Raw genomic sequence first — 16182 nt, 5'->3', positions numbered from 1 at the left:
GCGTGAACAGATGCTTCACATCCACCTGTTCCACTCCTCTCATTATTTTATAGACCTTTATCATGTCTCCCCTCAGCCGTCTCTTCTCCAAGCTGAAAAGCCCTAGCCTCCTTAGTCTTTCTTCATAGGGAAGTCGTCCCATCCCCGCTATCATTTTAGTCACCCTTCGCTGCACCTTTTCCAATTCTACTATATCTTTCTTGAGATGCGGCGACCAGAATTGAACACAATACTCAAGGTGCGGTCGCACCATGGAGCGATACAACGGCATTATAACATCCTCATACCTGTTTTCCATACCTTTCCTAATAATATCCAACATTCTATTCGCTTTCCTAGCTGCAGCAGCACACTGAGCAGAAGGTTTCAGTGTATTATCAACGAAGGGACCTCTGTTTAACTAAGGTGGGTTGTTATATGGGTTATGGAATAGTGCATTATTTGTGCCAAATGACATGCGTTTAATGGGAAGTTCATGCATTGCTTGTCCTTAACACATGTTTTGATTGTGCAGCACAAGCTAAAGACTCAAAACGCCTCATAATTATGCATTTCTATGGGGTTTTTTTGTTTGTTTTTAATGTGAACTGCTTTAAGAAAGGTGATATATTAAATAAATTTAACCACAACCATAGTTATGCAAATTGATTAATGGCAGCTTACATTTAACCTCACAAGCTGCATTATTGATAGAAATATACCAGCTTGAACTGGTGTTCTTTCCTATGCTGGAGCATCAAGCCATCAATGTTCAGCCAGTGCTCCTGGAGAGCCTCTTGAAGAAGCTGATGCCAAACAAAAACTAAACTCTTCTAAGCACCTAACAGGATTTTCTCTGGTGTTTCGCTGCTGGGTAGGAACAAACCCCAATCACTCAACCCTTTTGGCTGCTGGCATCAAAATGTGTGCCCTTATTTGGTAGGCCAGCCCTTAATGGTGATACAATGAGATTACCACCATAGAGTTGGCCAATGACATTTTGATGGCAGGAGCTACTACTGGGTATCTCTCTTGCTCTGCCATTAGACACCCAATAGGTGTTGGGAATGGTTGGAGAGCTTGGAATCTGGGGGGTGTTGGTGGGTATCAGGAAGTGGACAGGGGGCTTCACATTGGCACTTTAAAAGATAAACCTGATTTGGGACCTGCCAACTGTACATGGCTGTGGTTAGAACTGTCTCATGTTCCAGCCTGTAGTAACACATTTATATTTACTGTGCAAGTCACCTGTGTTACCTGATGTATTATGTGCAATAGAATCTAGTGTCTAACTTGTTACAGTAGTTTGTTTTGAAAGCAATATTGGGTAGTTGGTTTATTTTTGTTTTCCAGTAATTTATTATGTAAAATAGACTTTGTAATTAGATTTACTAAAGGCCTCTGTTACTAAACTATGTTAGTGATTCCTGGCGCAGCAATGCCAACAAAGCCCATTCACTTTGGATGATATTTTAACACTACTAAGCCTTCATTCAACATGGAGAATAATTAAGCAAAACAGATGTAGAAATTATCATTTTAACAAACTAGATGGAACAGTTGTGCAATTCTTTCAACTCTTGCCCAGAATCAATGACTAGAATAAAGCTTCACATATTTAAATCCTAGATCGTTCATATCAAGATCGTTAATGGTAGTGTATTTAACTTAGTAAACTCAGGACCTTTTACCAAATCGCACTAGTGATTCTCGTGCAGCAATGCCGACAAAGCCGATTCAAAGAACTAAGTTAAATATACTACCATTAACAATCTTGATATGAACGATCTAGGATTTAAATATCTGAAGCTTTATTCTAGTCATTGATTCTGGGCAAGAGTTGAAAGAATTGCACAACTGTTCCATCTATTTTGTTAAAATGATGATTTCTACACCTGTTTTGCTTAATTATTCTCCATGTTGAATGAAGGCTTAGTAAGTGTTAAAATATCATCCACAGTTTATATAAACAAAAAAACCTTACAGTACTTGTCCCATTTGCTTTTTACATCCTTAATTTTGATCAGGAAGTGTAATTTAATTTCATCCTAATAAGGTGGTTATGCAGCCACAAAGAAGAAAGTTTCTTGAAAAAATTTTTTAATGCATCAAATTGTTACAGTAATCTAGGTTTCAGTTCAACATTGTAGGATGTCAGATATCAATGGATACATGTTAATGCAACTGTTTAATTTTATCCTCTTAATTTTTTAGATAATTTTATATATTGCCACAAACAGATACCAAATGCTAATACAAAACAGATTGCTAAACAAAATAGCACATACAGCGCAATCTGTGCATTCGAAGGGGATACATTTAGCCCCAAAAAGTGCACACTTCCATTGCTCTTTTGGGTAGTCGTAGATGATGGTGATTGGGTAGTCGTAGATGATGATGATTGGGTAGTCATAGATGATGAGGTTCGGGTAGGCAGAGGTGTGGTAATATCTGGGAAAGTAAGAGAGACATCAAAATAAGATTTTGGTTTTTTTTATCCTAGAAAAATATATCTAAAAGTTTGCTCTAGCATGTTTTCTGCTAGGAATACCCACTACCCAGACAATTTACTGATCCATCTGACAAATTTGGAGATCTCAGTAAGGACTTTAATGGAGAGTTTTGGGGAGTATGGGGACTTCTGCAGGTTTAAATTGAACTAGGTGATGATGTCTGAGGCGCTTCCTTCACTTGAAATTAATATGGCAGCCCTGGATTGGCCCTTTTTCCTTGTGTTGGGTGGAGGGGTTGTTTGTTTATCTTTTGTCCATGAATACTGGATGGCTATATAAACTTAACTTTCACCAGTTAATAACACACACTAGGACTCAGCTAAACACTTGGTGGGATGTCCCCTTCTCTCGTTCAGGTAGAATTGCACTGATACAAATGATAGTTTACAAATCTGCGCTAGCGGCTGATGTGCAGCAATACCGACACAGCCCATTGAAAGTGAATGGGCTGTGTCGGTATTAGTGCACCAAAAGGGTAAGTTTGCAGGTGTCATGTTAGATTTGAACCAAACTGCATTGAGTTCTCAAAGGATAGTCAAGATGGCAAATCACAAGTGGCATCATCTGGTGCCAATGTGAACTGTTTTACAGAGATGTCTGGAAAGGCACTTTTGTGAATGAATGGGAATTTGTGTAACTGTTGTCATAAGGCTCGTTCCCCACCCCCTCCCCCGGTGGCTCTTTGTTTGTCAGTGATGATAACTATATTTAAATCATACTACTGTATCTGTTTATCACAGATCCTTTTTTGTGAAACCAGCCATTAGCCATTTGACTTAGTCCCCATTTTTGTTAGCACTTTTTTGTGTGTAACATAGTTACGTCAACCTCAATTTTCTTGGCTTCTTGTGACTTCACTTTCCGACTTTAGCTGACCTATTTTTCTGAAATACTTTTGTCCTTTGACAAAAATATTGACCAGAAGAAATCAATGGATGAAATTAGGTCAGTGACTTCAAGCATTGTTCCCACTGTAATTTCAAGATGTCCTTTAAACATGATTGTAGAAAAAGGCCATATGGCCTAGTCAGTCTGCTTATCGACAAAGAAATATTTCCTTATTACTCTTCAGTGTACTCTATTTAACCCTTATTTCAGCTACACTATGTCTGAGCCTTTTCAGCTGTTCTACAACACTGTGTGTTCAAAAAGCTATCATGCTGAAATTATGGCTTATGGGTCAAGTACCATTTCAGACTTTGGATCAGGTCATTATCCATGAATCAGTCTGAAGAAGCCTATTGTGAATATTCTCCTGACCAAGGGCAAAGTAATTCTCTTTCTCCAAGAACCTTATTCTTTCCTGGTTTTGTTCAGAGAACAGTTGAAGCTATTCCCAATAGTTTAGATGGTAAGGGTGAGCTTAAAGCACTTCTGTTTAACCTTCATTAATTCCTAAAGCGTTCAAAGCCATTTCCATTCATCAATTTGCACAGTGTCCTATGGGCAAGAAAATGGATGTCCAGCCAACTCAGTGATTTGGGAGAGCTCAATTATCACACCAGAAGCTCCTCGGATCTTCAAGATAAGAACCAGGAACTTGAATGGCTTGGAAATATTTTTGTAATGAGAGGAAATGGCTTTTCTGCCATTCCATCTTGTTCCTTGGTGCCCCTGGGCTATGAGTCCTATACATTGGACTTTTCATTGGCAGGTTTTAAGAATGCTAAACTTAGCTCATACATCAGTTATGTGATAAATACATGCATTCAGTTGCAAAAGGATACAAAAATAATTTACCTCTAGAGTAGGGAGAACCTCAAATTTTCTAGGCAAGAATGGTTCAAGAGATGAAAGCTGGGTGTGGATTTAGTCTATTCACACTGAATATGCATTGCCATTTGCATGCTGACTGGCTTGCCATAGTCAGATTGGACTTGCCTACCCTTCTACTAAAAAAAAAAAAAAAAGTTCACCTGTTTCAACACTGGACAGTAGTGTAGAACAGTGGTTCTCAGACCTGTCCTGGCAATGTATTCATACAGTGAGTTGTGTATTTTTAGTTCTTGTCATTTATAACATTGAGACTTCAGGATTTTTATAATAGGGATGCCCGCTGTCAATCTTTAAGGCTCTACCATAAACAACAACACTTGAACTTTCCAGTGATATCACTTGCAGCTGGGGAGGGAAATGAAATCCTTTATGCGAGCAATAGGAGTTTTAGTGCTGTTAGGGAGAGCATCCAGCCAAAAGCCGTAGGTAATTAAGCCCCATAGTCATAGTGGATAGAGACACCTGATTACCCAAATCAGAACAGTCTGAATAAAGAGGTCTAGAAGCCCTATGCCAGTGCTTAACAATCTTTTTGTGGCCGTGACTCCATGATAGTGGCCACATAGTGCTGCAAATCGGTGTTAAGCTCCTAACTCTGTTTCCCCAGCCTTAATCTTCTCTTGTTGATACCCACTTTTTATGCTCCTAAATTTAAGAGTTTAGTGAAGGAACTCAGCCCTAATCAGTTTTCAAAAAATCCAATTTAGGATCACAACTATCAATATTAGCATAAATCCTTTGAATGTCAGGCCTAACACTTTTTTTTTCAAGGTTCAAACCTGAAATCAAATTTGGTAGTTCTTCTCTTATTCCATTCCCTATTTTAATGGATGTTCATAAGAGCCCTCTTCATTATGTGATATTGAAAAAGCAGGGAATAACGAAGTAGGCAAATAGTCCTACATTACCTGTCCTGAGAAGGGTCACTTAGTTGAGCAGTGGACCCATCTTAGCCAACTCGGCTACTGAGTATGGTAACTGGAGAGATCTCAGTACATACCATTCAGTTAGCATTAAATCAATCTACAAGCAATACATTGCCTCTCATCTCATACATACTGCAGAATTTAGTGATAATATATTTACTATTTGGCAGATTTCAGATAGTTGTATTTTATACTATACTTACTTTCTGGTTGTAGCTGAAGGCAAGGATGTGGGCCAGCAGCTGGGTCAGGAAAACCATTGCACTGAATGATAGTTGTATAAAATTTTGAAGATTCTTTGGGAATGCGAGTGAGAGATGGGTCTGAGTAGTTTGTGTGATACAAGCCAAATCTTTCAGCATATCCTGGTGCCCATTCAAAATTGTCCATCAATGACCAAGCTGTATAGCCTCGCAAATCCACACCATCATATTTCACTGCTGTTAAATGCAAAAATTATCTGTACATTACTAAACAATTGCAAAAACTATTTTTCTTTAACAAATACCAGATTTATCCCACTACCAACCATCCTCTCATTATTAAGCAAACAATTTTAATGCTATAAGTTATGAGCTTTCAGTTTGAATTTTGTTCCATTTGCTTTACTATGCATTTGAAGATGAAGTTTTTGTGATATTCAAAGCTTTTCTATAAGATCATTGGTGTGAGACTCTCTGCCATTTAGGACATCTTTTATTAGGTTATCTACCATTGCTTGATTTTTATCTGTCTCCAATTCTATATTTAGTTGTAAGCAGAGGCTTAATGGTTAGTGTAGTGGCCTGAGAACCATGGGTTTGATTCTCACTGCGGCTTCATGTGACTTTGGGCAAGTCACTTAACCCTCTAGTGCCCCAGGTAGAAAATGAGTATCTGTATATAATTTATTTTAAAAAATTTATAACCCACATTTATTACAGTTCAAGGCAGGGAACAAAAAACATACACATAAACCACTTTGATTGTAATCACATAACTTAATACATTTCTTGATTAGCTTTCGAAGGTTGCCCTTCTTCATCAGATCGGAAATAAGCAAATGTGCTAGCTGACAGTGTATATAAGTGAAAACATCCAAGCATTACTATGACAGTCTGACAGGGTGGGAGGATGGGGGTGGGTAGGAGGTATGCATGGGGACATCAAAGCATATCATTGATATTCTAACAGGATAGGTGTGGATAGGTGAGGGGTGGGGTGATCAACAGAGACATACAGCTTTATGGTTTATAATGGGCTAGGAACCCCAGATCCTTGTTAAGTCCTTTCTGTTGGGTGTTAAAATATTCAATCATTCTGACTTCAAAGGTCTTACGTTCTTGTATGGTTTTAAAGTTACCTTTCAGGATTCTCACTGTGAAGTCACTGGTACAGTGTCCTGGTCCTGTAAAATGCTGACCAACAGGCGTGGGAGCCCTACTGGCACCAGTATTGTTCATGTGATGTCTATGTAAATTGAATCTTGTCTTAAGCATCTGGCCTGTTTCTCCAATATAGCATCCTTCGTTACATTTTTTACACTGAATGATATATACCACATTGGAAGATGAGCAAGTGAAAGATCCCTTTATGTTGAATATCTTTCCTTTGTGGATGACTGTGGGGTCCTGTGAAATATTTTGGCATAGTTTGCAACTGGATAAATTACAGGGAAGTGTGCCCTTCTGTTCCTTTTCAGTCTGTGATGGAAGTTTACAGCATTTTACAGGACCAGGACACTGTACCAGTGACTTCACAGTGAGAATCCTGAAAGGTAACTTTAAAACCATACAAGAACGTAAGACCTTTGAAGTCAGAATGATTGAATATTTTAACACCCAACAGAAAGGACTTAACAAGGATCTGGGGTTCCTAGCCCATTATAAACCATAAAGCTGTATGTCTCTGTTGATCACTCCACCCCTCACCTATCCACACCCATCCTGTTAGAATATCAATGATATGCTTTGATGTCCCCATGCATACCTCCTACCCACCCCCATCCTCCCACCCTGTCAGACTGTCATAGTAATGCTTGAATATTTTCACTTATATACACTGTCAGCTAGCACATTTGCTTATTTCCGATCTGACGAAGAAGGGCAACCTTCGAAAGCTAATCAAGAAATGTATTAAGTTATGTCCAATAAAAAAGGTATCATCTTATTTTCTTTTCCATGTTTTATTTTGTTTGATTTCTATTGATAACCTTAAGAGTGGACTAACACGGCTACCACACTCCTCTATTGTAACCACAGAAAGGTAGTATATCAAACCCCATTCCTGTTTGGATTATGGTTGTGAAAGATGCATTATATAATGTAATTTTCAAATAAAATTGGCCTATGCCTTCACATCTTCCTCCTAAGTATGTGAAATAGTTGTAAAACAGAAAAGATGCGATTGAGGGCTATATAAAGTTATATTACTTAAGTGTTGCCATACTGGGACAGACCAAAGGTCCATCAAGCCCAGTATCCTATTTCCAAAAGTGGCCAATTCAGGTTACAATTACCTGGCAAGATCCCAAAACAGTACAATACATTTTATGCTGCTTACCTTAGAAATAAGCAGTGCATTTTCCCCAAGTCCATCTTAATAATGGCTTATGGACTTTTCTTTTAGGAAGGTATCCAAACCTTTTTTAAACCCTGCTAATCTAACTGCTTTTACAACATTCTCTGGTAACAAACTCCAGAGTTTAATTACACGTTGAATTATGCATTAGATGTGAACCTTTATTAATTCTGAAATCTGCAGGGTCAATATTCAAAGCAATTTTAAATGACAAGGAGAGGTCCCTGGCCGTTTAAATTGCTTGTCCTGGTTTCAGCAGCGATTTTCAGTTCACTAACTGGCTAAGTAACCTCGTAAAGTTAGGACAACAAAGCAGCTGTCCTGTATTTATATGGCAAGTTAACTGGGCACTGGTCTGAATATTGGCTGGTGCCTGTTTAACTTCTGGGTTCACGGTCATACCTGGATATTCAATGCTGGGAGCTGTGCATTGCTTGGCATTGAATATCTGGGGTGAGTTCATCAGCCCATGGCTGGAAATGGCTTGCCAGACACTTACCGATAGCAGGCTGAATATCAGGCCCTGCATTTTGAAACATTCACTGCCTCTTTTTTTTTTTTTTTTTTTTAAGTGTATCATTACTCTGCAGCTACATTCTTGGCCATAAATTTTAATCTCGTTTGTTAAATGTGCATAGAATGGAAGTAGTGCATGCAAATCTATTGCCTGCATATTCACTGTGGGTATCCTGAAAACCTGACTGGCTAGGTGTCTCCCGAGGGCTGGGGTTGAGAACTCCTGCTCCAAACACTAGTCAGGCAGTTGCCCCAGGAAAAAAAGAATGCAATTTATATTCCCAAGCTATACAAAATAAAACAAACAGAAAAAAAAAACTGCCAACATTGATTATAAGCAGCAAAAATTGTTTAAGTTAAATTATGTTTCCTGGAACTCTAATACTGACCCCTTACTCTAATTTGTCACAGTTTTAAATGCAAACATATGTTCTGCATCCACAGGAGCCTTCTTCATGCAACAGTGAGTACAGAGCTAAACTAGAGTATTTCCTCATAGAATTACCATTCAAAATATAATCTGATTTTGGTTTCATCTTAGTATTAGCAACATAACCCCTCTCCAGCATACATATTGGGCCCGATAGTCAGCTGGCGGCACTCAGTGTTTTGCTGACTGCCTTATTCCTGGATATTCAATGCCAAGCCATGTCCATACACCTGTATTGAATATCCAGGCATACGCAGCTGGATAAAACATAGCCTGTGTAATATTCAGCCCTTAACCAGCTAGGACGAACCTTGAAGACTGTAGCGCTGGAGGAGGGGGAGGGAGTGTGATACCAGATTCTGCAGGGAGAGGGTGGAAGGAGAGAGGGAGATACCACACCACTCAGGGCAATGTCAGAGGTGGCAAAGATGGATCTGTGGGTTGGGGAGGAGCTGGGGGGGATTCTCTGGTGTTGACAGCTTTGGTAGAGGGGCTTGGCGTGGAGGACATCTGGAAGAAGATATTGCATTCAGGATACAATGATTACACTTTTTTCTCACCCAGGCCTAATACGTAAATTGGACAGATTTTTTTTCTTGTATGCTTTGCATTCTGGAAAATCTCTGATGGACTAACATAGTAAATGTCGGCAGATAAAGACCTGAATGGTCCATCCAACAAGGTAAACTCATTTTACATGGTATGCAATATTTTATATGTATACCTGAGTTTGATTTGTCCTTGCCTTTCTCAGGTCACAGACTGTAAAAGTCTGCCCAGCACTGTTCCTGTACTAAACGTTCTGAAGCTAACGTTGAAGCCCCTTAAAATTTACACTCCAGCCCATCCATATCTATTCAGTCACGATCAGGGCACAGACCATAGAAGTCCGCCCTGCACCAGTTTTACTCTCCAAATACCGGCGTTGCCACCCAATCTATGCTAAGATTCCATAGACATTATGACCCACCAGTTATCTGATCATCACTCGGTCGAGCTGATCATTCACACTGGGGGTCTTCTGGCTAGGAACAGTACATGGAGACTGAATAATTCTATATTAGGAATGCAAGAATTGTAGAATCATGAGCACAGATCAGCAACTCAGCACAGGTCAAAAAGTCAGAGGCTGACAAGCCAGTGGGACTCTGGAATCTATCAGAGATTGAGAAGCCTGTAATTTATTAAACAACATGAGCCTGTGTAAACTCAGGAATTTATGATCTATTATGATATCCTTATGGGCAAGCTGGCATGGGAAAGGTGCAATTATGGATGGATAGAAGAATGTGATTTAGCAACTTAAGGGAAATTAGATGGTGAGAACAGAGAACAGAATGATCTCTGAGGAAGATAAGTGCTTAACACAAAAGGTATAAAAACAGCTGTACCAGAGCAGTACGTTGGAAGAGACAGTCACAGTATGTAACGGTGCTGCTTTCCCATATGAGAAAATACCAATTTGTATCTGTATCTTGGCAAGTAATAAGTTGCTTTTCTCATACGCGTGGCCTTCCTAGTCTTTTATCTCTCTAAATTGCAGGTGACTGGTGCATACTAATTTGGGGAGGTGGTAAAAAGACTAGTAATATAAAACAGAATTTGTGGCAATGATGTAGGAGCCAATAAGAGAATTTCAGCAGGTTCATAGTTCCTTTGGATTTAGATCCAGTGTTGTGCTGGAAAACCCTGATGGCTCTCCTCAGAGGGCACATCACTAGTTTTGCCATTTATATGTAGAAGCATAGCAGGGAGGTGCTCCTGAGATGGGAGGTTCAGATAGCCCAACTGGAATACCAGCAAAAGCTCACCAAAGTCCTGAAGTTGTATTGACAGCTACTACTACTTATCATTTCTAAAGTGCTACTAGACATACGCAGCTCTGTACACTTGAACATGAAGAGACAGCCCCTGCTCGACAGAGCTTACAATCTAATTAGGACAGACAAACAGGACAAACAAGAGATAAGGGAATATTAAAGTGAGGATGATAAAGTAAGGGTTCTGAACAAGTGAATAAGGGTTAGGAGTTAAAAGCAGCATCAAAAAGGTGGAATTTTAGCTTAGATTTGAAGACGGCCAGAGATGGAGCTTGACGTACCGGCTCAGGAAGTCTATTCCAGGCATATGGTGCAGCAAGATAAAAGGAGCGGAGTCTGGAGTTAGCAGTGGAGGAGAAGGGTGCAGATAAGAGAGATTTACCCAGTGAACAGAGTTCCCGGGTAGGAATGAGAGTGGAGACAGCTATTATTTTAGCAAGGGGCTGGATTAAGGAGTTGGAGTTAGACAAAATAGAGTATTCTTGATGGTTTGCAAAACTCAAATACTACAAGCATGGGAATAAAGAAGTTCTGTGTTGGCCAGGGCTGTTTGGCAGCAATAATAGCAATTTGGAGACTTCAGGATGGGACAGGGGATTCATTTGATTTTTATGTCACAGTTTGATTATGCTAATAGTATTCTAGCTGGAATTTCTCTGATAACATTAAGAAGCTTCAGATACTTCAACATGCTGCTTTGAGGATTTGGGGTAAAGCGACTCATTTTGATCATATTACGCCTTTATTTGTATGTCATCATTGGTTGCCTGCATTTTATTGTGATTGGTTTTAACTCATCAGGCTTTTTATGAAAAGGCCCTTTCACCATTATCATTTTTACTTCATGAATATATGTACCGGCTAAATCTTTGAGGTCTAAGGATATGTTAGGGAGATTCGTCTGATGTCTACTAGAAAGGGGGCCTTGTTTTATTTGGCACCTTTCTTGTGGAATTCTCTTCCCCATTTTTGCAGGATCTTTGTCTGTTTAAACATTTATTGAAGGTGCGTTTTTTTCATCTGGCTTTTAATATGGATCTTCCGGAGGGTTAGCGGGGATGGGGCCTAGGAATCTGCCTCACACTGATTTTAATCTGTTTGTTTTTATCTCTATTTATCTATTTCTTTTCTGTCTTGTTATTGGAGTTATTTTCTGTTTATTTTTATTATATTGTAAACTGCTGTGATCTTCATTTTTTTTTTTTTTTTAAAGCTTAGCGGTATAGAAAATTGAATAAACTATAACCTTTGTGTTCAGCTTGAACGGAGCTGGAGAACATGTTGGATTATTTTGTACAGATGTATGCTGAAGGGAGAGGCCCTTCAGCAAGAGGTATGACAGGACTTTCCAGGTTGGGTAACTTTTCCCTGTTTGTCGGTGGAGCAGCATCTTAGGTTATTGATTTTCTGGTTTTATTTTTATTTGTTTTGTAAGGCAAAGTATTCTTTGACCATAATTCTTGGCAAGTCACTTAACCCTCCATTGCCCCTGGTACAAAATAAGTACCTGAATATATGTAAACCGCTTTGAATGTAGTTGCAAGAAAACCTCAGAAAGGCGGTATATCAAGTCCCATTTCCCTTTCCCCCTTTCCCTTATTTTAAGTATCTCTCTTGGTTGTTCCCTGCCTTGAGCTATGTTGATCTTTAAGCGGGCTATGAATGTGCTATTAAATTAAGAGTGCAAGGCCTGATGGCTAAACAATAGTTTTATTAATTTAAAAAAATTCCAAGAGGAGTTCGGCCCTTTCTTGAGGCGTGTTTGCATTTGGGAAGGAATGCAGGACTGGCAGGGGAGCTGTTAAAGGCCGTGATAAAGTTGTTAGCAAAATAGCTTTTATTTTCTAGCACCGGTGGGTGGGGAGTAGGCGCCGAGAGCCGGCGCCGGGCCCGGGACAAGGCCGGCGCCAGGCCCCCCCCCACCCGAGGTCGCCGCCCACCTGAAGTTGCCGGCCCCCCCCTCCACCCGCTACCGGGCCCGGAACTAACCTTAAGCCTCCTTCTTTTACTTCGTGCAAGCAGCAGCAGGGCAGACTTCTCCTTCTTTCCGTGCCCTGCCCTTGCGGACATTACGTCAGGCGAAGGCGGGACACGGAAGGAAGGAGTGGCCTGCCCTGCTGCTGCTTGCGTGAAGTGAAAGGAGACTTAAGGTTAGTTCCGGAGCGAGCGGGCCACACTGCAGCGGCGGCGCCGGGCCCCCCCCCCCCCAGAGGCCTGGGCCCTGGGACTTTTGTCCCCCCTGTCCCCCCCCTCTCGGCGACCCTGAGTAGGCATACCTGGTGGTAATTGGAAAGCACTGTGCACTGCCCGATTACTACTGGAGCCCTTACCGCCTCCAAATTTATAAGTAGCGCACGACAACTTACTGCCTTTATTGGGAAAATGTCCTTTTACGCACTGTGGTAAAAGGTGGCCTCAGCGAGCAGCAATCCCATGTGCCGATGCCACCAGAACAGGCCACCTTTTACTGCCACTTGATAAAAGGGCCCCATAATCTCTAGGTGTCATGTAATTTTACCTTTTAATGCCTGTGTAGCAAAATAGGACCCTTATTCTAGATTCTACTCATTTTTCTTTCAGTATTTGGGCAGCGTCTTTATCCTATCTATATGATTTTAAAAATTACTCTTCGTTGACATATTGTCATACCTTTTAATGCCTCGCCAATGTAACTCCGATAGTAATGTGTTCTCCAAGGATCATTGAGCTCTATTCCACGTTCAGAAATACCATTCTCTGTTACATAAATCGGAGGGTTATTGTATTCGTCCTTTATCCAGTTCAATATCCTTCTAAAGCCAAAGGGAGTCACTTTTAACCAAATGGAGCCTGAGCCCAACCAACTGCGGTCTGTCAAGGAAGCTACTCCCCTGCAAATATCAGAAAAAAATGATCATTATTTGTTTTATTGATCATTCCCCTTCTTCTTTCTTCCATTCAAAAGCAAAACAGTTCAGCTGTTCTGTTAGCATGTACCTGCCCTTTCTTGAGATGCCTAGGGATATAATCAACCTTTGAGTTCCCAGCGCTAAATATCTTTATACAAACTCAATAATGCAACAGGCACAATCACATTGCTTTGCTTGAAAGACCTCAGGAGCGACTTGTTTCACAAAAGCTAAGACGCTCTTGAGTCGCCTGCCTCTTCATCGGTCAGCAAATTCTTTAATGTACAAAATTTTTTTGATATTTTATAGAAAGTTTAAAATAGAGACTCATCGTGCTGAAGTGTACTTAGCGTCATGATTGCAGATCACTCATGGGACCGCTCGCCGACATGCGGCAGGTTTCGCATTATTGCTGCGTCAGGGTTCGGTCCACTAGCCACGTCGCATAATATGTTTAAAACTCAACCTGACACACGTCGGCGAGCAGTCCACGTGAGTGATCTGCAATCATAAAGCTAAGTACACTTTAGTACAATGAGTCTATATTTTAAGCTTTGTATAAAATATCAAAACATTTTTGTACATTAATTTGCTGACCGATGAAGAGGCAGGCGACTCAAGAGCGTCTTAGCTTTTGTGAAACGAGTCGCTGCTGAGGTCTTTCAAGCAAAGCAATGTGATTGTGCCTGTTGCATTATTGAGTTTGTATAAAGGTATTTAGCGCTGGAAACTCAAAGGTTGATTATAAAATCCCTAGGCATCTCGAGAAAGGGCAGGTACGTGCTAACAGAACAGCTGAACTAATCTTACCTGTCAGCGTCAAAGGATTGAAGACCACGAGGAAAACTGAGCTTGGAGGCCAATATTGTAGTGTAATGGTTGAAACCAAAGTAATCAAATGTGCCTTTTATTCTCTGCTTTTCACTCTCTGTAAATTCAGGCAGTCTAAAGTTAAAACAAAGAAAGGGGAAAGAGAAAAGGCTGTCAGAAAGTGGTGAGAACTGTAAAACCTAACATGGCCATGCTTCGGCAAATATACTTGCATCAGAGGTACAACAAAACGTATGGGCCCTTCTACCAAATGGCAGTAAAAGGAGCCTTGCAGTGACGTCAGCGTGTGGGTTTGCCGCACACTGAGGCCCCCCTTTACTGCCACCAGTATAAGGGCTTAAAAAAAAAAAAGGAAACGGCCATTTGGTAAGTTAAACGCTTGCTGCATGGCCATTTCCTGGGGGAGCCTTTACCGCTTCCTATTTAGGAGGCAGTAGGGGCTCTGGTGGTAGCCGGGCACTGCGTAGTGCTGCCTAATTACCACCGGGAATTCCCCCTGTGCTAGAAAATACAAAAGTATTTTCTACCACCCTAATCACTACATGCCGGAAGCCAGAACTACCGCTGGGCTCCTAAGCGAGCTTGGTGGTAGGGCTGATTTGGCATATGGTGACACAGCAGTAAGCCTACTGCAACTGTATAACTGGACCCCTTAAAAAAAACAATAAAAAATAATAAATCAGCCATATTATTGATATACGTTAATAAGAAAAACATTAAATAATCCTATCATATTTCCTTCTATTAACTGATTTATGGATCTGTTTATTTCCTGACTTGTTTTTTAGTCAGTTTTTAGTATGTGTTTCTTTATGGGCTTTTAAAATTAGGCTGTGATGCACTATGGGTCTGTGGTTGAAAAGATCCATTTCATTGAACTAAGAAATATAAGCTGATCAGTTAACACTGGTATCAAACATATAAATGGCAAGAGGCGTACTCACTCGCAAATGCGCAGTACAGACCTTCTCTGTCCCACCCCCGTGATGACGGGGGCGTGACAGAGAGGGAACCTGCGCACCTGCGAGTGAGGGAACCGCCATCGCCACTGCTTCCCCCCCCCCCAGGGTTGCCGCTACCGCTCCCCCCACCCACCCGGAGTCATCACTGCCACCCATCCTCCACCCGGCCCGGGTACCTGGCTTCACTATTCAAACCGCCGGAACGCAGCACACAGCTCATCTGAGCTGCCGTTGGCCTTCCTTACCTGCCTGTGTCCCGCCCTTGCCGACGTTACGTCACACGAGGGCGGAACACACGCAGAGAAGAAGGAAGGCCGACGGCAGCTCAGATGAGCTGTGTGCTGCATTCCGGTGGTTTGAATAGTGAAGCCAGGTACCCGGCCCGGGTGGAAGGGTGGCGGAGGGGACTCCGGGGGGGAGGGGCGGCGGCGACCTATCCGGGGGGGGGGGGGCTTTCAACCCCCCCCCCCCCTTCCTTTACTAGCCTGTTTTTACAGGCTCAACGGCTAGTATACTAAGAACAAGCACTTTGCAGCACCAGATTTGGTATGTATTATTTACAGATTCTTTTGTATCAATCTACTATGCTAAAATGTTAGGCCAACAATATGGTTTCATTTATGTTTGAGGTTTAGTGATGACTGTGACTTTTGATATATATTTGCTTTATTATTTTTATTGTCTTTTTATTCTTAAGTTTGTTTTATCCCTGATGAAGACATATTTACTAAAACATGGCCATGCTTTGTTTTATATGAATTATGTTTTTTTAAATGGTTTGTTCATTGTGAAAAGCCCACAAAAAATGGTGTCACAGTATCTCATCTCAAAACATAAACCAACCTGGATCCATGCCAAAATCTCTGCCTAGTTTCTTTTAAACCTTACATAAGAGCATAAGAATAGCCATACTGGGTCAGACCAATGGTCCATCTAGCCCAGTATCCTGCTTCCAACAGTGCAATCCAGGTCACAAGTACCT

The 16182-nt window shown here is 41.0% G+C and overlaps 1 protein-coding gene across 1 annotated transcript in view; it reads right to left on the bottom strand.

The window, feature by feature from the left end:
* Nucleotides 1-683: 683 nt before the first annotated feature.
* LCT (lactase) overlaps nucleotides 684-16182 on the bottom strand; it is an 86611-nt gene continuing 71112 nt past the window's right edge. The window contains exons 16-20 of the mRNA XM_030210868.1: nucleotides 14218-14352; nucleotides 13169-13389; nucleotides 5395-5634; nucleotides 2237-2379; nucleotides 684-785 (exon numbers count right to left, since the gene is read on the bottom strand). Coding sequence (XP_030066728.1) covers nucleotides 684-785; nucleotides 2237-2379; nucleotides 5395-5634; nucleotides 13169-13389; nucleotides 14218-14352 — 841 coding nt within the window. The remainder of the gene's footprint in view (nucleotides 786-2236; nucleotides 2380-5394; nucleotides 5635-13168; nucleotides 13390-14217; nucleotides 14353-16182) is intronic.

The sequence above is a fragment of the Microcaecilia unicolor genome, chromosome 7 (genome assembly GCF_901765095.1).
Source record: "Microcaecilia unicolor chromosome 7, aMicUni1.1, whole genome shotgun sequence".
Lineage (NCBI taxonomy): Eukaryota > Metazoa > Chordata > Amphibia > Gymnophiona > Siphonopidae > Microcaecilia > Microcaecilia unicolor.
The sequence above is the reverse complement of the archived record's forward strand: the minus strand, read 5'-3'. Positions and strand labels throughout refer to the sequence as shown.